Consider the following 27,704-nt stretch of genomic DNA (forward strand, 5'->3'; position numbering starts at 1 on the left):
TAATATTTTAATATAAATAAAGTTTCAACTAAATATGATTAGATATCTAAGGATTTTGTTGAACTGTAATTATTTAGTGGATGGCTTCTGATTTTTCACTGCTGACTTTTTTTTTTGTTAGACTGGTTGTTGAGGTGCCAGTGTAATTGTCTAACAGTTGTCTGCGTGTGCACAGTTTCTACTGTGCAAACTACAGTGACAGTGAAGATCTTGCTGAGTATATCACTGAATGTAATATTTGACTTTGTGTATAAAGATAACAAGGAAGGCAAAATGAACTTTTTAATAAACATACACATTCATATTGTGAATTCAATAGCAATCTATAGAGATGCATTGTTGTCTTTTGTAAACACATTGACTGGTATATGGCACTCCTTTTCCTTCCAACATTATGGAAGTCAGTCTTTTGTCCCCACAAGCAAAACCAGTTTATCAAGCTTATCATGGTAGAGCTCAGCAAAATCTCCAGTGCTGAACTAACATCAACAATGTTCATTTAAGTCCAGCTGGACACTGAACATTCTTACATGGCATTTTTTATACATATTTGATAAATATGCGTAGTGGTTAAGGTGTTTGGCTACAAATCAGAAGGTTGTGAGTTTGAATCCCAGGTCCACCAAGCTGCCACTGTTGGGCCCCTGAGCAAGGCCCTTAATCCTCAGTTGCTGTATAAAAATGAGATAATGTAAGTCGCTCTGGATATAAGGGCATCTGGTAAATGCTGTAAATATGTGTGTGTGAGACAGAGAGAGACTTCAGAGAACATATACTAAAGGTTACTGTATGGTTAATGTAACAGTAATGACCCTTGGGAATGATCTCAGATAATTTGACTTAATTATATATCGGATATACCGCAAAGGTTTTCAATTGCAATATTCAGAAACATCCAATCGAAAACCATAAACATTTGAATGTAATTGTAATTGTAGTTATTGGCTTCCAGTAATGAAATTATACATTCACTGAACATCCAATTAAGTAAACAAATAAATAATGAAAGAAAGAATAATGTTACTAATGAATAAAGATGCACAAACTGATGATAAAATGAAATCATAATTGTAAATCACACACACACACACACACACACACACACACACACACACACACACACACACACACACACACACACACCATTCAGGTGGATCCACCCATGTTTACCATTTTGTGGGATATTGACCAAACTAAGGGGCGTCGTCCGTCCACTCAGACAGCGAGCTCTGCTGTAAGCCACGCCCCTCGGGCCTTTCGCGCTTTCTCCACCAAACTTTATTCAACCGAGAGCCCGCCTTCACTCGACCTCTTTCTCCTGATTGGCTTTTCTCGCTTGTCAATCACCAATCATTTCCAGAGTTCTCGGTAATGTGCAGTTCATAAGCTACAGAGAGCAAACGGGGCTGATGCGCGATGAGCTTGAAATAATTCGAGTATTAATCCGAAATCCCCGGTGACGTTTAGGTTTAGCATAAAGTATACATTTAACCCGGGAAAGAAACGAATGATGCTTTTAGGGACAAATAGGAATCTCTAGCTAGTTAGTTAGCGTAACTACTTTTAGTTTGCTGGCTATCGGGGGGGGGTTTAGGTGTGTTAGCAGCGCTGCAAAGCAACCGTTCGCTATCGTGAACTTATCCCGTTTAATCAACCCGCATTCGGCTGCACACACCACCGACTGGCGCTGTAATGGTTCTCATGCTGTCGCTGTTAGCCGTTTATGTGCTAGTTTGTTAGCTAGCTAGCGTGTTGATTAGCTGATGGACGGTTCTGTGGGTGCTCTGTGCGACTACTCTGGCGTTGTTTGGTTTCGGTACTGGGGCGGTTAGCTAAGCTAAGCTAAGCTAGTTAGCAGAAATCCAGTACGAATGTCTCGGCAGGCAGGCAGCTTTGTCCCGTAGCCACCGGGACAACTCGCACTGGTAGTCAGCAGCATATCAAGGAGCGAAGGAGTGTCCGTGGTACAAGTCGATTCCATCTTTAGCAGGTAGCAAGACGTGTTAATTAGACATCTGGTCTCAGTTAGCATCCAGACACACACTGTTAACGTTAGCGTTCATGCTAACTAACCCAGATTCGAGTGCTGTTGCTGTGGCTGTGTATTAATAGCTAGTATTAATCTGCTTTTCTGGTCTATATTCCGTAAAAAAGATTGAAACATTCAGGCCCTAAATCCTTCCTAGCTCTTCTGTTTACTCGTTTTATCTGGCTAGCTAGTCAGCAGGTCAATCTATTATTATTATTATTGTTTTTTTTTTTATATATATATATTTATATATATAAATTGAAAGGCCTACGCGATGTGCATCATTTTCAGCAGCTAACATAATTTCTCGTCGTGTTTGTTGCTGCATCGAAACGCTAAAAACAAACAAACAAAAACAAGGCAACCACCTGCTAGCAGCAGCCTTCGTGCTTCTCTGAGAAGAGTCGGGTCTTTTTCTGAACCACTGCGGCGATGACGCTGGAGTCGATGATGGCCTGCTGCTTGAGTGAGGAGGCCAAGGAGTCGAAGAGGATCAACGCCGAGATCGATAAACAGCTTCGCCGAGACAAGCGAGACGCAAGGAGGGAGCTCAAACTTCTCCTTCTGGGTATGTGAGGTTTTAAAAGCAGCTGTAATCAGTGAGAGACAAAGCTGCTGAAATGCCTTAACATGGTTGTACGCCTTGCAGCTAGCATGTATACAAGCTCCATAACCTATCATTCGTGTTACTTTTGGAGACATTTTGTTGCAATAATCGAAACATTGTTGATTGCATCGAGATGATGTTGATGATGATAGACAGCTTGTACCGTACCAGCAGATAGTAACCAGGTCATGTAAAGAGACTGGGAATTGTGTTCTGTTCGCCATTTAGGAATGGATCTATTGTTCTTGAATCATATGGACTTTGAACAGCTGAGACAGAATATTTTTAAATAAAGCTATGGTTTGGAAAAAGAGCACACAATCTACCATCTCATGCCTGGTGATGATCCTACCAGATTAGGCATGAGAGGTAACGTATTGTTTAACTGTAATGTTTTATTTCTATACACTATCTCTGTGAGATCTGACTTTTTTTCACGGTCAGTTGAGAGTAAGACAAGCGTGTTTATATTGCAAAAATAGTATGGTTCCTCATGAAGTAAAATATTAAAATGAGTTATTTTTGATTGACAGCACACAAGGGTCAGAACACAGTAAATATGTTCTTAGTTTCTAGTTGACAGCATTTAAAGACCTGCTCAGTAGCATTGAAACTGAAAAGCGTAATCTGTATCATTGTGAAATTGCAAGTTCAAATCCCACCAAAGCCACGGCCATCTGTGGTTTGGAGCCAGTAGAGAAAAACTGGCCTTGCTCTGTCAATCACAGCAGCAATAGGCATGTATCCAGAAGAGGGTTGAAAGCTTGAATTATGCTGCCATGTATTGCAGCATGAACAGCAGTTAGGTAAAAACTAGGTAGTGGGCCTCAATGTCTCACAGTAAATACAAGTTAGCTATCACCCTCCCAGGCTAGTAGTTGGTGTATGATCTTATGACTTGAAACCCAAACACCACAAAAAGCTGACAAGTTGCAATCATGAGACTCCTGCATCCTTAGATATGTAGTTGACCCCCAGTTCTCAAATAACTGTTGGATTATCTTCTTACAAGCTGAGGTTTTAAACAAATTGTGCAGTTTAGGATATAAACAGTTAATTTATAGTCTGCAGTTGGAAAGAATTGGATCTGGAAAGATAGTTGAAAATCTTTGCTAGTAAACATAGCTGCTGTGTAATGCATGGTAGGTGAAAGTTAGCTAGCTACGCATGTGGAGGTTTTGCTGTAAATTATATTTCAAGGTCACTGTCCAGGTTCTGATTAGTTGCAGATCAGTCATTAGCTAATGAGTGATATGTACAATGTTTGGTATTTCATGAATTACAGTACAAACACATTGAATGCATGGTAAATTGCATACATTTATATCTCTGTATTTGAAACCACCTCCTGTGTTGCCTGAATTCAGTTGGGGAAAAGTTTGATGTGCAAGAGTTATATATTGGATGATTTGCAATGGTGAATGTTGTGGCTGCGATTCTGGAGGTCACTCCCCTTGTTTTACGTAAAACATTTCTTTTCCAATAAAATAGTTACCCCTTTATTCACAACCCAAGAACTGCAATCTTGGTTGTGCTCATAGATATTAAGGAATGCTGTTATGAATACATGTGAAGTTTAATAGCTAAAAATTCAAGTAGACCGAAGTTAATAAGTGAGGTTGCCATGTGATGTGGCTCCATGGACTTTTACATTGTTCCTCTGAGTTTGCACTGAAGAATGTAGAAACGATGCACCTAATTAGATCAGAGACTTAATCTGAATCTCGGGTTGAACATCAGCATTGTAGGACGTGTAACAAGATCAGTAACGTATCCCAAATCCAGACTTCCTTCTTTAGAAGTGCACACTTAAAGGGCACACTTGTATTTGATTTAGTCGCCTTTTACTACTGATTGTTTTGAAGTGGTTCAGTGTCACACATTTGTCTCGCTATCTCTCTTTCTAATAGTAATGTTTTGAAGTTTTGTTGATAGATGTGTACAAATAGTAGCATGCATGTGTAGTATAATCTGTAGTCCAGCACATGGTCATGAGCCTGGTCTTGTGCTATGGTGTTAAAAGCATCAATAAAAGCCCTGCCTTGTGCAGCCTGGGTGCTCAGTAAGTCCATAGCCAGCCACAGAAAACACAAGTAGCTTTTATGAGGTTTTTTGGAAGGGAAAAGAAAGAAGATGTGCATTAAGGAAACAAGGCAGGAAGCTTTTGACCACTCAGTAACAGTTATTCACCCCAGTCTTCATTCAGGCTTTCCTGAAGGTCCAGGATGTGGTATGTTCCCTGGAAGTGAGGACTATTATTGCAATTGGTAGTTCACTATGTAAAATCCATTACACACCATTCACTTGTCTTCATCAAGGCCCAGGGCGTACTGCTGAGCTGAAATACTAAAGCTTGTGGGTAGTCGTGCCCTTTTTTTCTTTTCTCTAATTTTAGTGATCTGTTAACAAATACCCCCCAAAACTTGTAAAATCAGCTAATTTTATCTTTACAAACTGCTCCTCATGCTCCATCATGGGGTAGTGCAATACTCTCGCAGGAACTCTATACATTGACAGGGTATAGCGAGTACTACCCTTCCCACCCAGAGAGCATGGCCATTTTGGCTCCTGGACACACACAGCTGTGACATCATTAGGTTTCAACCTCACAATCGTCTGACGACTTGGGTGCACACTCTACTGTTGCCCCATTCAGAGGCCCTCTGAGCTTGTGTGTATATTCTGTGCTCTGGGAGACCCTTTTCACTACAGTTGTACAGTTGAGTCTCGGTGCAGGACCAGCTGTCAGTTTATTGCATTGTGTGATTCTCCAAAAAATCTGATCCCAGGTCTATCCGTAGCTCTATCTGGCCAAGAATGTTTGTCAATTAAATGTCTTAAAACATTTAGTAATTTAATATCAAATGGTGTATTCCTATGTAGGCCAGAAAGCGAAGAAATCTGTTTAGGATTTATTTAAATCACAGATTAGAAATATAAAATCAGTCTTAATAGATGAGATTACTTCACTGTGGGTAAATAAATGGCTTTAACACAAAGCCCACCTCACTTCATATAATCAGACCATGCTAGCCAAACTGTGACAGAAAAAGGTAAAGAAAGTAGCTCACTCGTCATAATGCTATTTTCAGGTTAACCTTGACCTCAATGTCAAACTAGTCTGTGATCACTAGGCCTCCTACAGACTACAATGGTTTGCCAACCAAGAAATTATGATATTAGAAATTTTTCATACAGAAGTGTATTTCCCCCCCCACATAGGCTTAACAATAATTTGGTGTGTTAAATTGACAGACTGCTAGGCCAAAAAAAAGGACTGGTTGAACTGAGTGGGTGGGGACAGCCCCCTTAGGCCCACTCACCGTGACAGGCCAGGTGAAGGATTTGACTTTCAGTGGTGAAATTCTACCTTGTTATTAATTTAATGCTATGCATTAGAAGACTCGCACTTGAAACACCAACTGAAGGCAGAAAAGGGCTGTGAGCTCCTGCATTTGCTTCTAATTAGAATCACTGTTATCACTGTTACATGAGGTTCAACTTTGTTTTTTTTATCTTGAGCTCTTAACACAATGACCATAACCAGGGAGAGGTCTTACTTTTTTTTTCTTTTTCTGGATTCTGGGCTGCTTGGGACGTTTGGGATCTTGGGACATCTTGGTATGCTGTGTTTGATCCAGGACGGATCCCTGGTCCTTTTGAGAATGCGGTTAGGGGCTCACTTTCACTGAACTGTGGTGTGCTTTGCATCAGGTTTGTAAACTATCTGCTCTTGATGCAGCTTGCAGAGTATTGTGTACTTTTCCTGAAAGCCTTACTAATGTATACAAGCTTGCCTTCATAGGACTGGAATGCTGTAATTAGCTCACCTTCCTTGTACGAGTGGTTGCATTGAGAAAAATGCACGTGTTGTGATGGCCGTCATTGCACACTTTCTTAGATGAGAATGATTTCGTGTTTGCAGGCATTCCTGCAAGGTATCATGTATCTAAAAATACAACATGCATGTTGGTGAGGGAAGAATACAATAAAAAAAAAAAAAATTCTATAAACCAAAGCAATGGATGGAAAAGTTGAGAAGGAGCTTTTCTACATGATGCAAACCAGCAATTGAACCCATCCTCTAAAAAAGCCTTAAATTGGACTTTAGGCCGAGTGTAAAGTTTCAGGGCTTCATTTTGACCAGGAAATCCTGTTCTCAAAGTGTGTTCTGTGATGACAATGTTTAAAAGCTTGGTTAAGATATTGTAAAATAACATTTAAAGGCTCTAATCCTAAGATTGTGTGCATATCATTTATTTACTAAATGCCATTGCCGAGCACTTAAAACAACTGAATAAAGCTACATCAGAGTGAACTCTAGAACACGGAAGAATTTCTCGTAAAACCAAGTCTCACGCTTAATGTATATTCTTCTACCAGGTGTCCGGAGCTCTGTATCGGTCATTAAACTGCAGTCTATAGAAATTACAGATCTATTTTCAGAGAAGAGCACAGAGAGTTGAATGTAGTCATACTTACTATAACAGCATACTGTAAAACGTATGTTCCAAATCTCTAGTTGTATCATATACAGATCAGTTTGTTTTAAATGCACTTGTGAAGAGACTAGCAAAAGGAGAACAACGTTCTTTTACCTTCTTTACTAGGAAAAGGAGAACAGCAAAGGCATTTCTAAAAGATTTCTTCATTTACACCTGCTGACTTGTAGTCAGGATGTGATTCTGTGCTTTTTATGTGATAAGTGTCAGCTGTCAACTGTGCGGTCGGATCAGATGCCTCTCAGTGATGAACCTGCATCTCAGATGCTTTTCTTACTTATAGAAATATCCCAATTGTGTATGAAGATGGAGCACCATTCTCTGTCTGAGATGACAAGATATTCAAATATTGAGTTAAGTTAAAGGCAAAAGATGCATCTGGAAGTTTGTCACATACCTGGACATTTGTGAAATTCCTCGATTTTCTTTGTTAAATTTTCTTTAATGTTTTGAAGAGGTAAATGTCTACAGGAAAACGCTCAGTGCACCAATCACATTTGCTTCCTGATAACATCCTTGCACTGTATCTTATAGCTCTCCCCAGGGGGTGGAACTTAAGAGAGCATTTGAACAAACACAAGACTAGCAAAGGACGAGTCCTCGTCAAAATTTTAATTGTTTTTTTTCCAGAAGTAACTTTTTTATAACTGAAATGAGAACAATTTTTCTGGTTGATGTGCATAACTCCAAAGGGCATGTAAAAACATTCTGAAACCCTGTTTTTGATTTAAGGGTACTTGAACAACCTTGACTCAAGTACCAATTTATATAATCACAATTCACCTACCACATTTTTGTAGATGGAAATGCTTTTAAGTGCTTTTCCACGATCCCCCTGCGTGGTTTTCTTCCTTCCAAAAGCAGCAGTAACAACAATTTGTGATTGTATGTGATTAGTGAGCTCATCTGTCACGAGTGCAGTGTGTGGAATCAGCGAGGTTATATATCTGGTGTTCGGACTTGGTAACATTAGTCTCTGAATGATGGCGCTTTAATGGATCATCAGGAAGTGCTTTGTCAGTGTGGTCCTGCGTTGTCAGTTTGACTTATTGAGAGCCTTGCAGCTGTTTTCATACTTCTATGAAGGAGCCTTAAAATTTTCAATATCCACATTCATGTTTGTTCCTTCTGATTTTTCAGCCATCTGCCTGTTGAGAACGATTGCATCCGGTTTCATCTGAACGTAATGAGTTTATAGCTTAGGCTGCCAGTTGCGTGTATTTGATTGAAGTTCATGTTTGATTTGCTGTTCTATTCTCTTGTTCTTACTCTGTGTGTTTTGTGTGTATGTGTGCGCTCCTGTGCAGCGAGGGAGGCTAGGCTGTGAGAACGAGGCCGAGCTCTGTGTGCGAGAGGGAGAAAGTGTGTTGGCGTCCTCCACAGCCGCTCCCCATATCAGCCCACACTACTGCTGCACACATGAACGCACACTGTTGCTGTGTCACATGATGCTCATGAAGTGAAAGTAGGGAGCTGAGGGTTGGTTTTACACTTCCTAAAAGCTAGTTATTTAACTCGGTATTCTCCAGTTAGCACAATTATGCAGGTGACTAGCTTTTTTTTTCATCGTAGCAACAGTAGAATTTTTGACTTTTAGAATTTTTTCCCGTTGCTCTCTGGAGAAAAGGTTTCTGCAGGTATCTGTATCTAGTGTACTGCATCTAATACCTACTGGGTTATGAACCATCAGTGAATCAACTGTGTAGTACCTGTGCGCTGCACAGATACACAATGAATACGATTAGCTTTGTTGTGGGTTTTTTTTTTTTTTTTTTTTTTTTTGGCACACACAACCTGGCTCAAATTATTCTCATGCAACAGATGATCAAATCCTGTTCTACATACTATTCTTGCTGGCAACTTTTCTTCTTTCATATTTTTTTAATTTGGTCATACATTTGGTCAGACATTTCAGTTTAGCCTTTTCCATTAAAGATTAGTAATACTATATTCAGGTTAGGTCTGTGGTTATATGGATTGCTGTTTTAAGTGTTCTAAACCACTGAAGCCAATGGTCTCATAGTCATGTTGGTGATCTTAACATGGCATTTCTAAAGCAATAACCCACTTCTTGTTGGTTGATGGGCATTTCTCTATATTTATATATTTATTTGTAATATCAGATGGGGCAAGGGCAAATACTATGTTTTGGAAAAGTGGCTGAAGAAATTCATTCTAATTTTTTTACATTTTTATTTAAAAAAATAAAAGTTAATCTAAATTGCATAAATCACAATAATATATAAATAATCATAAATATTGCCAGTGTATTAAGGAAAGAAAATCAAGAGGAAGAATAATTTTTTCTTTTAATTTTTATTTTTTTATTTATTTTTAATCATTATAATTATTACAAATAATATAATTAATTATTGTTTAATTTTGTACACTTTTTTTTTTTTTTTGGTCTGTCCATAACTTTTATTGTTGCAATTTTTCAAATTCACATTTCCTACTGACCTGGGATCTTCAACTTACAATTATGCAAATGGCTCCCATTCACTACAAAAGCTCACTACATATGCAATGATAGTGTCCCTTCAGTGTTAGCTATTATGCCTATAAATTGACATGCAATTTAAAACCATAAAAACTCTTCCCTCATGATTTCCCTTCTGAAACCAGTTGTTTGCCAGAGATAAGCCTACATCCTGCACAGAGGCTTGGGTCATTTCTGGTATATAAATGTTGTTTAAGTCTGTTTTCACATTGCTTACAGTAGCTTGCTCTTGGCCTGCACCTAGTGAAGGTGAATTGCTATAATACCCCAATGATGGATTCAAAAAATAAGTTGGTTAATTTGAGTTCCCATTTACATAGCAAAACATTGGCCTTCTATGTTAGAGATTTTATGTCTAACCAATTCAGAACTTTCCAGCGCTCTTATATAACCTAGGATATGTGAATATTTTTGTCATTTCTCTAAGCACAGGTTGTGTCCTTTAAACTGCAGTATCAGAAAGAGTGATCATTAAAAATAGGTTGAATGTCTATATGTATTCACAAGCATTGTGTCATTGCCTCTACTTCTGGATATCTAGATCAAACTCCACCTCTTACCTTGTCACAATTTTGAATAGCTTCCATTTCTTATTTTCTGCACAATTACTTGACAATCCTGCTACTGGTACAGAACCATACAGTTATGTGGTTTGCTCATTGCTTTATCTGTGTCATAGTACTTGTACAATCATTTGGATAAAAAAAAAAAGCTATGGGTTTTGACTGAATGGGAACCACAATAGGTCTTCCTATTGCATAGTCCATTGCAAGGCAAGGAATGTTGAGAGTGCTCACCAAATTGGAGCAGTGCACCACACACAGATGGGGCATCTTATTATGTGGCTGGTATCTTGCCATGTTCCTATTTTTCCTTCCAACAGACCCCACAATTAAATTCTCATGCCATTTTCCTTCATGTTCATGCTATCCATTCATAGTCAGAACCTCAGCTGCCCATGGGACCAGTGGAAGTGCGCTGGCAGGATTTTGTACTGTCAATCACACTGTTGTCCCAGGCAACGAGAAGCCTGGCTGCTATGGTGAGAGTTGGCAAAGCACAAGAAGACAAAATAAATTATATCGGCTTTTAATTCAGCTCACAGTTGTCTGAAACAGCTGTGGACTGGCTTAATGGATGATCTTAAGCGGATGACTTTAGCTCAGGCGCTCTACCTGTGAAGGTCTAATAAGAAATAACAACTATGTTCTTATTGTTACTTTTTGAGGTTTGCTAAAATGGCAAACCCCCCAGGTTTTTTTTTTACGCAAGTATTTCACATGGCCCTGCAAGGCTAAATGTTAAATCAACCTTGACTTAAATGACCGCATTCCCGTTCATTGGAAATGGAGGTTTATTTTCCCTGCACCATTTGTTTCCTAAGCATTTGATCCATGTTTAGACTTTCAGTTGCACTAGATTGATTTGTTACGCAGATGTAGAGAAGGACATTGAGCAGAGAACAACAGCAGCCTGCCCTGATCACGTTTTATATTTAGGTACAAAATGTATATACCTTTTTTTACTTTAATATATTCCCTTGGAAGCAGCAATAATCCCATGTAACAAAAATATTCAATGCTTATTCGGTGTTCTGGTTATTTTTATTTTTTTTCCCTAAACATACTTCTATTTGTGGTCAATTCCTGTTATTTGCCGTGCACAGGGGGTGTGCTGTACTGCTGTTGGCCTACTCTTTGAAATCCAGTTTAGTGTGCACTAAATGCTTTAAAGGGTTACCATGGCGACCATGGCTGCACAGGGACTGTGTGTTGTGGTGAGTGTCGCCCAGTTTCTCTCACGTTGTGTACCCACCACTGAGGAAATATGAAAGTATGCTGAAGTGAGATTAGAATTACTCTATGCTATGATGCTTCGTAAAGGGCAGTTCTGTGTGTGTGTGTGGTGTTCTGCATCTTTCAAGATGCTTTCTGCTGGACACAACTCTCATAGAAGAATTGATTATTTGGACGCTTCTGCCTGCGGTCCAACCTACACAGCATGACCTGTTTGGGATGAACATCAGCAGCATGTGATAATTTGTCCTTACTCTGAGATTCAGTGACCGTTCACTCGCTGCCAGAACACCTAGCAAAAAGCTCAAGTCTTTAATCTGCACTCAACACAGTTTGACTGCACATGTGCACCGCTAGACTTTATTGCAAGGGTAAACACAGATGGATTATTCCTAGAGAAAGCACTGTAGTGCACATTATACAGGGTGCAGCCTTATTCCTGTTTAATGTCAAATTTATTCACACTGTAACTAACTCTTGTTTTGTAGTATGCTTTATTGCTGGCATAATATCAAGCTTATCTCTTTAGGCAGATAGTAAATGTAGTTGGGATAAAATACATGCTATCAATACTAACGTTTATGGATGTTTAAACATCTTATAAAATTTTATTTTGATACTGCATTTTATCACAGTATCCATCCATCATTAAACATTTATTTGAAGCAGTGGAGTATCTATGATAAACATTTACAGCATTTAGCAGACAAAATATCTTGGGCTCAAGGTTGTGCTTATTTATATTGAATTCATTAAAAACACTTCTGCAATTTAACTTTTTGTAACAATTTTTCTACATTAACATCTTTTTCCATTTTATGAACCACAATTGAAATTGCCTGGTTTTCTTCACCTGAACTTTTGAGTTTGATTTATATATATATATATATACACACAATGTACTTGGCCTAATGAGTTGCATTCTGTAGACTCAAACTTTTTGTGAAGTTTATCTAAAGATGCATATCCGCTTACTGCAGAAAAAAGTTTAGGGGTGGAGTACGGAAATGTACTATGTTAACTCCTCCCAATTAGAGCGAACTAGATCAGGTCTGACTCCACTCCATGGACTTTTTTGTTCTGCAGTATGGGGTACTTTGCCTGATGGGCTGTTTTGATTATTTCAAGAAAGTATGCTGTCCTGGAATTTTCACACACCAGTCCCTAGAGTTCAAATGAAAATAAATAAAAACCTCCAATGTGTGGAACTTTTGGATAGGACCGTTTTGTTGATGAAAGGCATCAGAGGAGAATAGCCAGACTGGTTTGAGTTGACAAGGCTTGAAGTTCCTCTTATCACACTGCGATGAACAGAAAAGCATCTCAAAATGAGCATCGCGGCTTGATACAGATGGCCTTTAGTAGCAGACGGACAGATCAGGTTCCACTCCCGTCATCCAAAAACAGGAGTCTACATTTGGCACAGGCTCGATGAAACAGCTAAATAATGGAAGAAGCTTACAGTAGCTATAAGACTACAGACATTTTTACCTATATACAAAATAATTCTAAACCAGGCAAAAAAAATGAACACTAAAAAAAAAAGAAAAACACAATGCTGGCACAAGTGGTCAGTTACTACAAAAAAAAAAAAACAACCTTGATTTTTCCTGATGATTTTGTGGATTCAAAATGTGTTAAAGTGGCCAATTTGGAGAGTCCTCTTCAAAACTCTCTATGTCCTATACCCAATAGTTAAATCAATCTTGAAACAGTTAATGGTGAGAGTCTAAAACGTCAGGAAATCCACTGTGTAAACGTGTCAATGCAAAGAGACTTTCTAAAATGGTAAAATTTTGTTAGGCAGATTTATTTATTTATTTTTTTCTGTGATCCATCTTCTCTACCTCCTGAATAATTCTGGTACCAAAATAAAGGTAATGTTAGTCCCATAGAAGTGTCAGAATAAGTCAAATACATCGTGTAGTTGCTGAGTTCTACTCATTTTAAATTGGGTGTCTTTTTCTAGCAAAAGTCTCAAAGAGAGGTCTCGTTATAAACCGGTTAATGGAAGGCTAAGTATAAACTAATAGTTTCATTGTGGAAGGCTAATAATCCAGACGAGTCTTGAGGAAATGTAATATTTTTGTCCCATTTATGTGATTATTTACTACATCGTCAGCGAGTTCGGGTCATCAAGTCCATTTGCAATTTCGACATGAAATTAAGGTAGACTGAGCTAAGTAGTGGAAGATAAGGACTGGATGTTGACACTGATGACTGTACATATTCTTGGATTTGTCTGTTGCTGGTCACCACATGACTCTATATAGGAGTCTAAGGTTATGTAACCTAGCTGTTTAATGGGTTTGCCTGATCAGCTTCTTCTGCCAGCTGTGTGAGAAACCGTATGAGAGAGGGGCAGACGATGAGGTCACTGTGGAGTACAGCTTGACAACCTGTTTTTTTCCCTCTTATTTTAGTCGTCTCATTTATCACAACAGTACTTACACTTGCTTCCTTTGAAATGTGGAACGTGCTGTTTTAAAGGACCCCTGACATTGCAGATCACCTTAATGTGTTTTCGTAGGTCATGTGACATTTTGGCTTGGAAATCACTTCCTGTCTTTGAGTATTTTCAGGTTAGTTGTCTTAAAAGGATTGGTGATACCATCTATTGAAAATACCATGATAGATTTTGATGTGTGTCAGAAGAAATATGCATGTCCGTATCTGTTAGACTCAATCAGAAGATATAGTACAGGGCTATAAAGTCTTGTCATAAAATGATTTACAGGAAAGTATTCAGTACAAATACTCTGCAGAATAAAAATGATAAAAAAAATGATTTTTCTTATTGTGGTCTTTGCCTTTGGTTTGTGTCTTAAATATTTTTTGACCCATAAAGTGTCCAATCCAATTTGGTGGCTGTGAAAAACACTTCTGGCTGCTACATTTTTCTAAATACAAGCTAATGCTGATAGGCCGGTGTTGTACTTCTGTCTTTTTTTTTTTTTTTTTTTTTTTTTGCTTCGCTTCATTACTCATAATGAAAATATGCTCATTTTGCCCCTTTGCTACAGTAGAAACTGTAATTGTAGAATTTTTTTCCCACTCAATGCTGATGGCTTGCACCGTATATATTACCCAATGTTAATCTGTTCTCATAATTGTAATAATACTGTTAAGATATATTTTGCGTATGGAATGGCGTTAAACCTTGTTTTTTCTTTTTTTTTTTCTCCCCTCCTCCAGGTACTGGTGAGAGTGGCAAGAGCACCTTCATCAAACAGATGCGCATCATTCATGGCTCGGGCTACACTGACGAGGACAAGCGCAGCTACACCAAGCTGGTCTACCAGAACATATTCACCTCCATGCAGGCCATGATCCGTGCCATGGACCACCTCAAGATAATGTACAAGTATGAACAGAACAAGGTGCGGACCTGCAAAGACCGTCCCACACAAATGTTACTAGTGTAATAATGAGTTAATTATGGGATGTTGTCCCTTACTGTGATGCCTATAATATTTATTAAATGCCAGAATAACAATAATTATAACAATAATTATGAATTTTTAATAAGCAACACTTCAACCATGTAGTGTTATTAAGCTTTAGCTGGAAAGCAATATATCGATGATTAAAAAAAAAAAAAATTTTAAGCACCTTTGATAATAGGATATGATCTATATATCCATGTAGCCACTAGTTTATGAATATTTTATTCAAAATAACTTTGTTCACCCCATCATCGGGGATGATGAATCCAGACACCACCACAGCCATCCGTTACCAGGAATACAAGCTAGTGGAAAAATGTGGACTGAGTGGGAGGCATGACATCTGTGTTCATTTCTCTGTTCAATTGCCCTGTGTCATGGCACGAGCTGCAGTTCATTAAACCCCATATGTTTCTGAAGTAAAATGCCTTAACCATACGCAATTAGATAGTTAAACCATTTGAACCTTAAACTACATGCCAGTCGATATAAACTAGTTATGTAAATCTAGGTATGCAGTTGGATTTCTGTAATTATGAGGGCCAACATTCATGATCATAATTAAGGTGATTTTAATAATAGACATAAACTCTAAGCTGTTGACGCAAACAGCCATTTAATTGGACCTTTGATGTTGCCGTAAAGAAGAGCATGACTTTGCTTAAGTGTGAATGTTAAGTTGTGTCTCAGTGACTTTCCAGTGTAGAGATACTGTAATGTGATCTTGTTCCATGAAATCCCAGTGTTTGTAATAATTACAAATATACTTTACAAATTATGCTAAATTATACAGTTATAAAATATTACAAACCCTATACTAACCCTAACGGAGAAGATCATTATTGCATGCCCTAACCCATGGTTATCACCCGGAATGTGAGAATCTTTTGAGACTATTTTCTTCTTTAGAACGTTGTTCCCAGATAGAAATGTGTACAGTATTTGCTGTCTATCCACAGGCCAATGCTCTCTTGGTGAGGGAGGTGGATGTGGAGAAGGTGTGCTCTTTCGACCAGCCCTACATCAATGCAATAAAGATGCTGTGGGCTGACCCGGGGATCCAGGAGTCCTACGATCGCAGGAGAGAGTATCAGCTGTCTGACTCCACCAAATAGTGAGTGTGTCTGTGCTCACCAGAGACCATTCTGTTTAGTGTTGTAATGATGTATCTAATATTTGATTTTGAAATGTACAAGCACTCTCTTGTTCTGAGCCCTGTTGCAGTCTCGGTTATTAGCACTGATTCAGGTCTTAATGCCCCAGAATCCATTTCATTATTTTTAATAACTAGATTCAATAAAGGTCAGTGGAATGCCATCAGGACTAATTGAGATAAGGTGGAAGGCAGATGAAGGGCGGAGAAGGTCTGCTCCCATCCCAGACTTGCTGGATCCTACCCTCTGTCCTGTCTTGTTGCTGAGATGGCCTGGTCCACTCACTCTCATTCGGGATTTTATGATCTGCGCTGATGCTTCAATTTTTTTCTGTGCTTTTCTTTTCTTTAATTTTCTTTTCTTTTCTCTTTAAATATCTAGTTATCTAAGTGATCTGGATCGTATCGCAGACCAATCCTACTTACCAACCCAACAAGATGTCCTTAGGGTCCGTGTTCCAACTACAGGGATCATCGAATACCCTTTTGACTTGCAAAGCATCATTTTCAGGTACAAAACGGTCACAAGAAGTATTCTTTTTACTATTTTGCTACGTTTTCTCTTGCCATATGTTTAGTCATGTTTGTCTGCTGGTGTCTACTGTGTGATAAATGATTTTTGTCTGTCATGCACATGCGTTACCTTTTAGTGATTTAAACTTCTGAGCTCCATGACTAACATGCATATCATTTATTTCACTTGTAGATTACCCATTTAAATCTTAAAGCATGGGTGTCCAAAGTATGGTCCAAGTGCCAAATGCAGCCTGTAGCTTCTCTATTAAAATGCACTATATTGCCAGAGGTTTTGGGACACTCCTCCAAATCATTGCATTCATGTGTTCCAATCAGTTCCATGGCCACAGCTATATAAAATCAAGCACCTAGGCATGTAGACTGCTTCTAAAAACATTTGTGAAAGATTAAGTCTCACTCAGGAGCTCAGTGAATTCAAGCGTGGTACCGTGATAGGTGGAGGAACTTGACTAGCCTGACCTCAACCCAATAGAACACCTTTGGGATGAATTACAGTGGAGACTGTGAGCCAGGCCGTTAAACATCAGTGCCTGACCTCACAAATGAGCTTCATAAACACACTCCTAAACCTTGTGGAACACTTTCCCAGAAGAGTTGCAAAGGGTGGGCTAACGCCATATTAAACCCCACGGATTAAGAATGGGATGTTATTAAAGCTTGTGTATGTAACGGCAGACGGCGCAATATAGTGTATATGATATGATTATTCATGGTTGCAGACAAAAAGAGCAAAGTTAACTTTTAGGAGGGGTGAATTCAGAGGTGGTGGAAACCACTACCATGGGGGAAAAAACTTTTGTGGAATTATAGAGCTAAAGCGGATTTGCAACTAAAGGATGTTCTTGGTTGTAAATAAATAAATATATAACCTGTCAGTGCTCAGACTTTATACACTGCACACTGCATCAAATTGGTCTGCATGGCTCCTCTACAAAAAGAGTTTCTAAAGATGATGCACAAGAAAGCCCACAAACAGTTAGTTGAAGACAAGCAGACTAAGGACATGGATTAGTGAAACCATGTCCTGTGGTCTGATGATACAAAGATAAACTTGATGACCTTCAGATGGTGTCAAGCGTGTGTGGCGGCAACCAGGTGAAGAGTACAAAGACAAGTGTGTCTTGCCTACAGTCAAGCATGGTGGTGGGAGTGTCATGGTCTGGGGCTGCATGAGTGCTGCCTGCACTGGGGAGCTACATTACATTGAGGGAACCATGAATGCCACCATTTACTGTGACATACTGGAGCAGATCATGATCCCCTCCTTTTGGAGACTGGGCCGCAGGGCAGTATTCAAACATGATGACGACTCCAAATACACCTACAAGACGACCATTGCCTTACTAAAGAAGCTGAGGGTAAAGGTGATGGACTGGACAAGCATGTCTCGAGACCTAAACCCTATTGAGCATCAGTGGGTCATCCTCAGAGCACAAAATATTGACACTTTGGGCTAGGGCTGGGTGATATGGCTGAAAACTGTATCACGATATCAGTGTTTCATATCAGTCGATATCGGTAATTATTGATATTTTTTATGACCCATTTAAAATAAGGACCAGGAGAAAAATATATTACATTTAAACATTTTTATTTTAAACTTAACCTTCCTCTGATCATAATCCCCTTAGCTATTAAGACAGAAATGTCAACAACCATGGAAAACTTAAATAATTAAAATGTAAACATAAGTCTAAAGTTACAATGAACACTTAACAATTATCTCTTAACATTTAAGGTGCAAAATGAAAGAAAATGTAAGAAATGCTGAAAAGTGTAATAAAATAGTGCAAAATGTTAAATTTAAACATAGAGAAACTGCCATACTGAGCTGACTTTTCCTCTTTTATTTACAATTTTTTATTTCCTCGCTTGCTGCGGCGCTCATTTTCTGCTCATCAGTCGCCGGTTACTGAAGAGTAATCCAGCACGAGACGGCGATCTGGTGCAACCAAAATGATACTGTTACATGATTGGCTGTTAGCGTGTTACTCCCTATGTTTCTAGGTTACCAGAGAGTGAGTGCCTTTTGTTAATGCAACCAAACTTGCTTCGCAACCTCTGTTTTCTTCCAGCGAAGAATAAAAAATATCTAATGTTTTATCGAACACATTTTTTATTGATGTCGATCACGTGTCTATCGCGATACATATCGTTATCATTTTATCACCCAGCCCTACTTTGGGCCCAATTTGGACATTTTGACTTAGGGGTGTACTCACTTTTGTGGCCAGCTGTTTAGACATTAATAGCTGTGTGTTTTGAGGGGACAGCAAATTGACACTGTTATGCAAACTGTACACTAACTACTTTACATTGTAGCACAGTGTCATTTCTTCAGTGATATCACATGAAAAGAGATATATATACATACATGTACACACACACACACACACACACACACACACACACATGGGTACAGTATCTCACAGTTGTGAGTACACCCCTCACGTTTTTGTAAATATTTTATTATATTGTGTATATGTATGTGTGTATGTTACAAGCGATACACTGTAAGCATACACATAATCATTGGCAGCAGAGTGATGCAAAAATTCATGCAGATACATGTCAAGAGCTGCTGTGTTGTGACTTTGATCGTGGCATGGTTGTTGTGCCAGACGGGCAGAAACTGCTGACCTCTTGGTATTTTCACACACAACAGAAGGGGTACAGCTTTATCTAAAATAAGTGCTACAAAGAACCTTTTGAAAATATTTTATGACGTTGGAATGATCCTAACTACAATCCTAACTGTTGGAATGTCAAGCATGATCCCGTCTTAACTAGGCCATGGAATGCAGCAGAGCAGGATTTGCAAGGATCACTAGCATTAAGCTAATGCGTTTGCTTTGTCAAATGCTGTCGTTATTTAGAGGTGTTCTGATAAGGACTGCAGCTTTGTGATGGGTGCAGCAGCCCTCTGTACACTCTTATCCTCCAGCTATAAGAGGAGGGAGAGAGAGAAAGGATGCCACTGAACAGGAGTCATTACGAAAGCAAGCAGATCGACAGGAAGCCAGTGTGTTGAGCCCGCCTACGCGGGCCGGTGCTAGAAATAGCTCCGCTCCCAAAGAGGTTGGACTCGAGAGGTTCCTTTTCATCTCGGTATGCACGCAGAATGAGCGTTATTCACTGCAGAAATCCTTATTAAGATGTGTGAGAGAAAATATTGAGGCTTTTCCTCAATCTAGGCAATAACAGGCTATGAAACACTAAAGGTCTACAGGAAGCTAATTTTTTAGAAGCTTTGATGCATTATATTGGAAATGATCTGAATGAGTTCAAACCCTCTAATGGTTCCACCTTACTATTCCAAAATGCCTCAGAGGTATAATTGCTTCAGACATGGATGAAATTGTCTATCTCCCAAAGCTTCCTCTACTTGGGAGCACTTATCTTTGTAAGTAGGTCAGACGGTCATCCAAGCTGCTGGAAAAGAGGTTGGTTGATGTGAGGGAGCTTTTATTTTAGGCTAATGCTCCTAGAGGAGCCATTTATCAGTCTGTATGCCTGGCCACCAGGGACACGGCTAGAGAGACTGAGGGGTTTTCACAACGAATCTGATTTTGGGTCTGTTGCAATTTGCTAAGTACATATTACATTTGAATGAGCAATTGGACACTGGATTGCTCAAATTGTTTGGTCAGAATTCTGATAATTTAATTAGTCTTTGATGTTCCATAGTTTTGTTAGAATGAATTCTGTTTTAGTAACTAAATATTAGTTAGGACCATTGGATGTATATTGGACCATTTGTAGGTTTCCCTGGCTACCACATGTCTATTCCCTTTTTCTTTCCCTTCACACTTGTTCATTTATCACCCCGAGGTTTGTCTGTGATCTTACTTGGCTTTTTCTTGGTTCACACCTTGCTTCCAAATTGGCATATTAAGTCCTTCCTTCCAGCATGTTGTACTATCTGTTGTGTGCTATTTGCTGCCAGAATAACAGAATGTCACATCTAGGTCTGCAACAACACACAATCATGAAAATACACATGATGCATTGATCAACTGATTTTACATTCAGTTTTCTCAACTTGCACACAGTTTATTTGTTTGTTTATTTATTACAGGGACAATGCATATTAATAAACATTTCTGTCAATATGCCAGAGTTAGCCAGATGCCTATTTTTCAACTGTAGTAGACAGATGGTAATAGTCACCCTAAAAAAATGTTTAATGTGAGTTTTGTGTCTGCAAAACATCCTGTTTTCAGTTCACTTTGTAATGACTGTGGTTCAGTACCAAAAAGTTGATTCTCTAGTTTCAGGCTTTGGAAATTAAGTCAGTTTTACACACTGAAAATGATTTGCCATGTACAAACATGCCAAGTCAAATGAATAAAGTATTGGAGTGTTTTGATAGTGAAAGGGTTGACTTTTTTTTTTTTTTTTGGAATTACCATTAGTCTACTAACACTTGGACATGTTACCAAAAAGTGTGCAGAACCAGTAAATATGTACAGTATGCCATGACCTCACATTAGTGATTTGATAAACGCACTTGACAATATTCTCATGCCTTGTCATAGATGTCAGATTGCAATTTGAGGATGCCATTCTCTGCATTAACATCTTGCTCTCTTTCTTTTGGTCTGTTTCTCTTCATCTCAGGATGGTGGATGTGGGGGGCCAGCGTTCAGAGCGCAGGAAGTGGATCCACTGCTTTGAGAATGTGACCTCCATCATGTTCCTTGTTGCCCTTAGCGAGTATGACCAGGTTCTTGTGGAGTCAGACAATGAGGTGAGCCCCCCACAAAAATTTGTTAGAGATGTGAATTGGCTTCATTTTTTCATAAGTAGCAAGTGGTTACCTTAAAATCTCTCAAAGCAATAATCCTTCAGTTGTAAACTTCTAATATTCAAGATCAGAAATCAACAAGTATTAGTAATATTTGTACATCAGTGCTGGTGAATTCTTGATTCTGATCATTATCATTTTCCCCCACAGTTCAGCATCCATAACCATCTGCTCTGCTCCAGTCTTATGTGCTGGGAGTTAAAAAACAAAACAAAAAACAAATCCATTCTTATGTTTCTGATCCAAAAGTATTGTCTCTTGTTTAATGTGGTGTTTTTTTTTTTTTTTTTTAATCCAGAACCGAATGGAAGAGAGCAAAGCCCTTTTCCGGACGATAATCACCTACCCCTGGTTCCAAAACTCCTCCGTCATTCTGTTTCTCAATAAAAAGGACCTCCTGGAGGAAAAGATCATGTACTCTCACCTGGTTGACTACTTCCCAGAGTTTGATGGTAAATTTGCCTGGTTTATAAAAAAGATTCATCCACCCAATCCAGCATTTTAGCTTTGAGTGGAAAACAGAGACACCAAGTGGTGAAGATGAGGATTACAACTTCTAGTTAATAATAGAATACATCCACCCGCTTCCCTCTGGGCCTTATCCTTTGTGTCTGTGATTCCCCAAAAATGTAGTCTGGCTTTCTCCTTCTGAGCCCTTCTTATACTACAGCAAACTGTGTTTCTCTGCACAGTGGATGCACTGCACTGAAAATCCTTTGCCTGTAATCCTCTACTGTAAACATGTTACTTTTATGCCACTTATGCCACTCCTAACTTTGTCATACACAAAGGCTATCAAATGCACAAAAGAACAGGGCATTGCTAACCAATAAATTTTTGGCTTAGCAGCAATGCCTGCTGCTGTGTATATTAGATAATTTTAGTGAACTGCCTTTATTCACAGCAGCTCTTTCTTTCTATGTAAAAAATGATAAACCTGAGAGTGAGTATGAGAAAAGGATTCGATCTTTTTCTTTCCTTTTTTGTTTATATTTTACGTGTGTGTATACTTGTGTATAATACACGCACATGTCAAAAGATATGGTGGAATAAAAATATGCAAAGATATAAGCCATAATATTTTTCGACTGAAATTTCCAAAATAAGAGCTAATTAGACAAGATGTATTAAGAGACCAAACACTTAATGAGGCTTTCAGTGACTAGAAAAATACATGGTCTTTAATATAGAAAGTAATTTGATATTTTTCTTACTGATGAGCAATTATCCTTCAGAGCTGTAAGGCTGAATAATTACCGGATGTTACCCTTAAACTCTTTTTGTAAATCAGAATGAAAAGTGTAGCAAACAAATCTCCTTTTCTTCCAGGTCCACAGAGAGACGCCCAGGCAGGACGCGAGTTCATCCTGAAGATGTTTGTGGAGCTAAACCCTGACAGTGACAAGATCATCTACTCGCACTTCACCTGCGCCACGGACACCGAGAACATCCGCTTCGTCTTCGCCGCCGTCAAAGACACCATCCTGCAGCTGAACCTCAAAGAGTACAACCTGGTGTGAGGGAGAAAGGAGGAGTGAGACAGAGGGACACCTGCAGCCCATGCACAACATGATTTTTAATGTATCCTACATACATCCACGCTCATAACATAATCAAGATTTAGACTGACACAGCTCTGCTCTTTTCAGGCACAGATGTTTTTTTGTTTGTTCTTTTATTTGACCAAGTTTTTTTTTTTTTTTTGGGGTTTGTTTTGTTTCTGGCGGTGTTATCAGTTGCTGCAGGCAGTGTCTTGCCTTATCCCATCAGCTGATAACTCCACTGCTTTTCCCTCCTGATTGCCTCTCTAATGAGAGTGCTAGGGCACTTAGTCTGTGTGTGGTGGTGTCAAAAGGGGCACAGTAGCTGGGTTGCAGCAGAGATGCTGCAGTGAAGTTGCTCCAGCTGAGTGAGAATTGATGTAAGAACCTCATCAGAGGAGACCCTGACCTTGATCTTAGGAGAAAAATGGTCTGTCTTGAGGCATAACTGCAACTCCATGTGAAATGCTAAGCTGTTGGCTCAGGCAACATTCTAGCAGAGCATTGAGTGCAGTTTTTTTTTCCTTGCATGCCTCTCCAAGGCTAAACCTCACCTTGCATCATTGAATGTAACTTGGTTTGATTAACATCTGACAGGATGTTAAGACATTTCATGCCAAATGGCAGAGACCGTGTGCATTTGATTTTTGTATATTAGGATTAATTTAAACATTTCTCGCAGCCCTACTGCTGTAGTAACGAAAAGGTTATTTGTGAGTTATGTGAAACTAGATTCCCTCCAAATTAATGGGGTAGATCAGTACGTGTCGTCACCTTGCCATGATTTCATATGTAGTTTTAGAGATCCTGTATTAACAAAAACAGTATAACTCTGTGGGTTTTCTCCTCCATCTGTACCATTTGCCAAATTTATATTTAGCTACTTTGAAGTTGATTTATTTGCTACATGTTTTTGCCAGTATTGGTTGCCTACTTGGTACAGTTGAAGGGATTAAAAAAAGTATCTATAATGTATTTAGAAATTTGCAAAACAAATTGTATTTTCTGTACGTTTACATGCATTGTTAAAAATCATTAGTTTCAGTATAACCCAGGTGTTTTTTGCCACATAGTATCTATTATTATTTCGACAATGTGATATGGTTACTAAATACTGTTGTTATGGAGTGTGTAATGCTTTACTTCATGGTGAAATTTAAGATCATTTCAATTGATGGCGTTTTTGTGGCAACAGTTTGAAGTAAACTCTAAAAGCAGTACAATTTCATAGTGTTCAAACTGCTGGTTCCATGAAGAACATTTCTTTGGCCAACTTTGTTCTACACAAGCGTACTGTACAAAAGTGAAATTGATCTTTTCTATTTATGTAATTTATGGACCAGATATATAAATAATGTTAATAGGACTTCTTTCCCCTCCAATGATTGTTTGAGATGAAAGGGGAGGAGTCCATACTGCTGTAAAATCTATAGGCTAATGATCTACTTTTCTTTCAGTATTTTGTACATGCTTGTCACTTTTTTTTTTTTTCTTTCTTTCTTTTTAAGATGCTTGACAATGGAAAGCTGAGTTGCCATTTCAAAGATGCGCTTTATGCAAATAGGAAAAGTTAAGAATTCATTAGTGGTTGAATTCTTTGTAGGCTGTCAGTTGTAACCCGAAAGGTTCCGCTCGATATCAATTTTAGTATCATGTCCTAGTTGTTGCTTGATGACTGTCTGAATTTCATAGCCGTTGTGGTAAGATGATGATTGATTTTTGATTTTTTTTTTTTTCTTCTTGCAATGTAATTCAGGTGAGTTTTCATACTTTCATTATAAGGGCTAATTATGGGTGACATTGACAGGCTGCAAGAATGCTTTTGAGTCTAAAACAGCAATAGGTACAATGAAGCGTGTAGCTGAATCGGGGTGACGTTGTGTTCGCGTACGGATGATAGGATGATTATCGTCTCTGCAGATTTAGCTTTCAAAGTGTGCCAGGGATACACCTGACAAATCATATGTTTGACTCCAATGTGATGGGAAGCTCTGGGTAATTCTAGGCTTCAGAGAAAAGTTCTTTCGCTTGCCCAACACCACCCCCAATCCTGCTTAGTTGCAGTGTGTGTGTGGTTTAGGATGGTCTGCAGATTGAAATGTGGGTTTAGAGCAAATGAGTTCAAGTGAAGAGGAACATGCTAAACCATTCCATTATTTTTATTTATTTATTTTTTTTTGTTACAAGCATGTGGCATATTTATGCAATTTTTGGTTTGGTACAACAACAGAACTCTGATCTCTGCCTGAACTCTGCATCGTGCTTGGGGCCTTGTTAGGACGAGCACGTTTTTTCATGGCAGCGCCTCTCTTGATAGTTGTATAGTAAAGATGTATGTGCCATTAGCAATGGTAAAACATCTCTCTTTGTATTATATTCCCTTCACCATCCGTGGTCTGTGTGTTTTTTGGTATTTGTTGTTAACAGAACACACAGAGGTTGTGCAGTTTGAGAACAGGATCAGTCCGAATTTTGTTAGTGCCACAGAAATCTCACAATGCTAATTTTTTAATTTCGCCTGTATTCAAGAAACCTTTCTAGTCTTTCGCTTCAGTGTTGCACTGCACATGCTTTTTTTTCCCCTAGACTGCAAGCCATGTCTGCATGAGACTTGCATTTAGATCCTGAAGGTTAACGATGACTCCTTTCACATGCTTTGGCACGTGGATAGGTGATGGATACAGGTGCCAGGCCACTGCTGCTGTAATTGTTTGTTTTTTTTTTTCTTTTTTTTTTTTCTTTCTTTTTTTTGGAACTTTCTTAAATTGTGCAGTTTAGGTAAGATTAAACGTTTAGCGCACTCAAACTCTAACAATTGTACTTTTATGTGTATGGGCCATATTTAGCCATGCATCTCTGATTATATGAAATGATGACATGTACTTATTCTTGTTTATATTGATACGGACGCTAAGGTTTGACTTCATTGTACAGAAGCTGCATACACTAGATCCTGGCATTTCTCACTAACAGGAAACACTACGGATATTGTAGTTCAGAAGATCTTGCAAAAACAGACTTTCTACCACATTTAAGCATTACTTTTTCTTGATGTCCAAAAGGCAGTGGAGACATTTAATTGCTGAGTTCTCAATGTTGAGTTTTTGTTCTCCCTGGGTCAGTGCACTAAACCTGCTTAGCACTAATGGCTGCCGTTTATCTGTTTGGTCAAGCACATTCCTGGTACTTGGAGATGTGAACACTAATTAACGGAATGTATGCTTTTGCTTGAGGTCCATACTGATGTGATGGATACAGGAAATATGAAGCTAACTTCTTTTTTTTTTCTATTAATAATTTACCTGTATGTAGGACCACTTCATAGAAATGATTTTTTTTTTTTTTTAGTTGCTTTTTTTTTTTTTTAAATAACAGGTTAAAAATTTGTGGTGTATAAAATCAAAGTAATGTTTTTTTGTTTGTTTGTTTAGCTTTTTTTAAGCATACCAAATGTAAATGATGTACTATAATGTGTGCCAATCCCCTTTCTTTGTAGAGGCAGACTTTTAACAAGTGCCAATATTGTGTAAAACCATTAAAAAAGGACTTGGTCAATGTATTTTATGGTCCTGTTTTTAAAACAAACACCAAGTATGTGATTAATTTAAACAGATAAAGGACACTTCTATTGCATATTTAAGGTTAAAGATGCTAAACTTCTGTTTACTAAAAGTCCATTTTAAATGCATGTGTTTGATTTGCTGGGGTTGGGTGGGTGAGCGGGAGAAAGGGGCCTAATTCTTGCTCATTTACAGTGTTTTAGCCATAATTCTCTTTTCTATGGTTCATTTCAGCCACTGTTGCCTGAAGCTCATTCAAACATGGAAACAATTTTCATAACCTTCTCCTTAAAAGAAAAACTATCTGTTTTAAATTGGAATAAACTTTGTTCCTATACATGGTGTGATTTGTCTACTTCATTTAATCTGTATTTGTTTAAATTTTACTGCTACAAATAAAGCATTCAGAGGCATGTATAGTCATTTTAAATGGTAACTTTTTTTTCCTACGACCTGTGATTATGAGCCACTTTTGTGATGACAACATTCATATATCTTTCCAATGGTCCCCTGGCCATTTTGTACAAACTGGATATAAACTATGAATCTCAGCCAAAGAAGTCCACTTTCTCCAATTTAGAGTCACCAAAGTATCTAAAGCCAAAGATTTTATTTTAGTTGTATTCTAGTTACTATCTTTTTACTTTACATTGTTGGCTAAGACCAATGAACTATAGAGAAATACTGTAGCATAAAGGCAAATTTCCACCTCACAGCTCCAGGATCTCTGGTTTAAATGGGTGATTGTCTATGGTATTATTTATTTATTTTTTATTCCGGTCCAGTGTTCTTGGGATAAACTCTGGACCAGAATTAAATAAATAAATAAAAATAAAAATCTGACCTGAATAAAAAGATTACTAAAGATGAAAAAATGGTCAAATTAGTCATCTGAAACACCGAGAAATGCAAAACATTTGCAGTTTTTTTTTTTTAAAACATTCTTTTGAAAGTTTGAAGTTCTGTATGTTACACATTGTTTGATATGGTATGCATATCTAATTAAGTACCTTTAATTCATGTGAGTACCAATCTGAAATGTGTTCCTAAGGTAAAAAAAACACTCAGTTTTCTGGAGGCAAAAGTTCAGGTTTCATTTCCACTCTAGTATAGCAAAAATGACCCATAATTTGACATTATTCAGGAAACTTTTCAGGCATTTATAGTACAAGGTGATTATACTGAGTAGGTGGAGCTTAAAGTCATCAACCATCCTAAATTTCAGT

General features: G+C 38.3%; 1 protein-coding gene across 1 annotated transcript; it reads left to right on the top strand.

Moving 5' to 3' along the window:
• Positions 1–1,450: 1,450 nt before the first annotated feature.
• Positions 1,451–26,815, top strand: LOC132853215 (guanine nucleotide-binding protein G(q) subunit alpha-like). Its single transcript, XM_060880753.1, has 7 exons — positions 1,451–2,597; positions 14,630–14,814; positions 15,840–15,994; positions 16,416–16,544; positions 21,191–21,320; positions 21,676–21,829; positions 22,707–26,815. Exons 1-7 carry the CDS (start codon positions 2,462–2,464, stop codon positions 22,895–22,897), a joined length of 1,080 nt encoding a protein of 359 aa, XP_060736736.1. The 5' UTR covers positions 1,451–2,461; the 3' UTR covers positions 22,898–26,815.
• The last annotated feature ends 889 nt before the right edge of the window (positions 26,816–27,704 follow it).

This window comes from Tachysurus vachellii, chromosome 1 (genome assembly GCF_030014155.1).
Source record: "Tachysurus vachellii isolate PV-2020 chromosome 1, HZAU_Pvac_v1, whole genome shotgun sequence".
Classification (NCBI taxonomy): domain Eukaryota; kingdom Metazoa; phylum Chordata; class Actinopteri; order Siluriformes; family Bagridae; genus Tachysurus; species Tachysurus vachellii.

Bases quoted from the DNA above. Each gene is read 5' to 3' on its own strand.
- LOC132853215 (XM_060880753.1), top strand. From the start codon at position 2,462: ATGACGCTGGAGTCGATGATGGCCTGCTGCTTGAGTGAGGAGGCCAAG. The intron at 2,598-14,629 runs GTATGTGAGGTT...CCCCTCCTCCAG, and splicing joins GCTCAAACTTCTCCTTCTGG to GTACTGGTGAGAGTGGCAAG. The intron at 16,545-21,190 runs GTACAAAACGGT...TCTTCATCTCAG, and splicing joins TTGCAAAGCATCATTTTCAG to GATGGTGGATGTGGGGGGCC.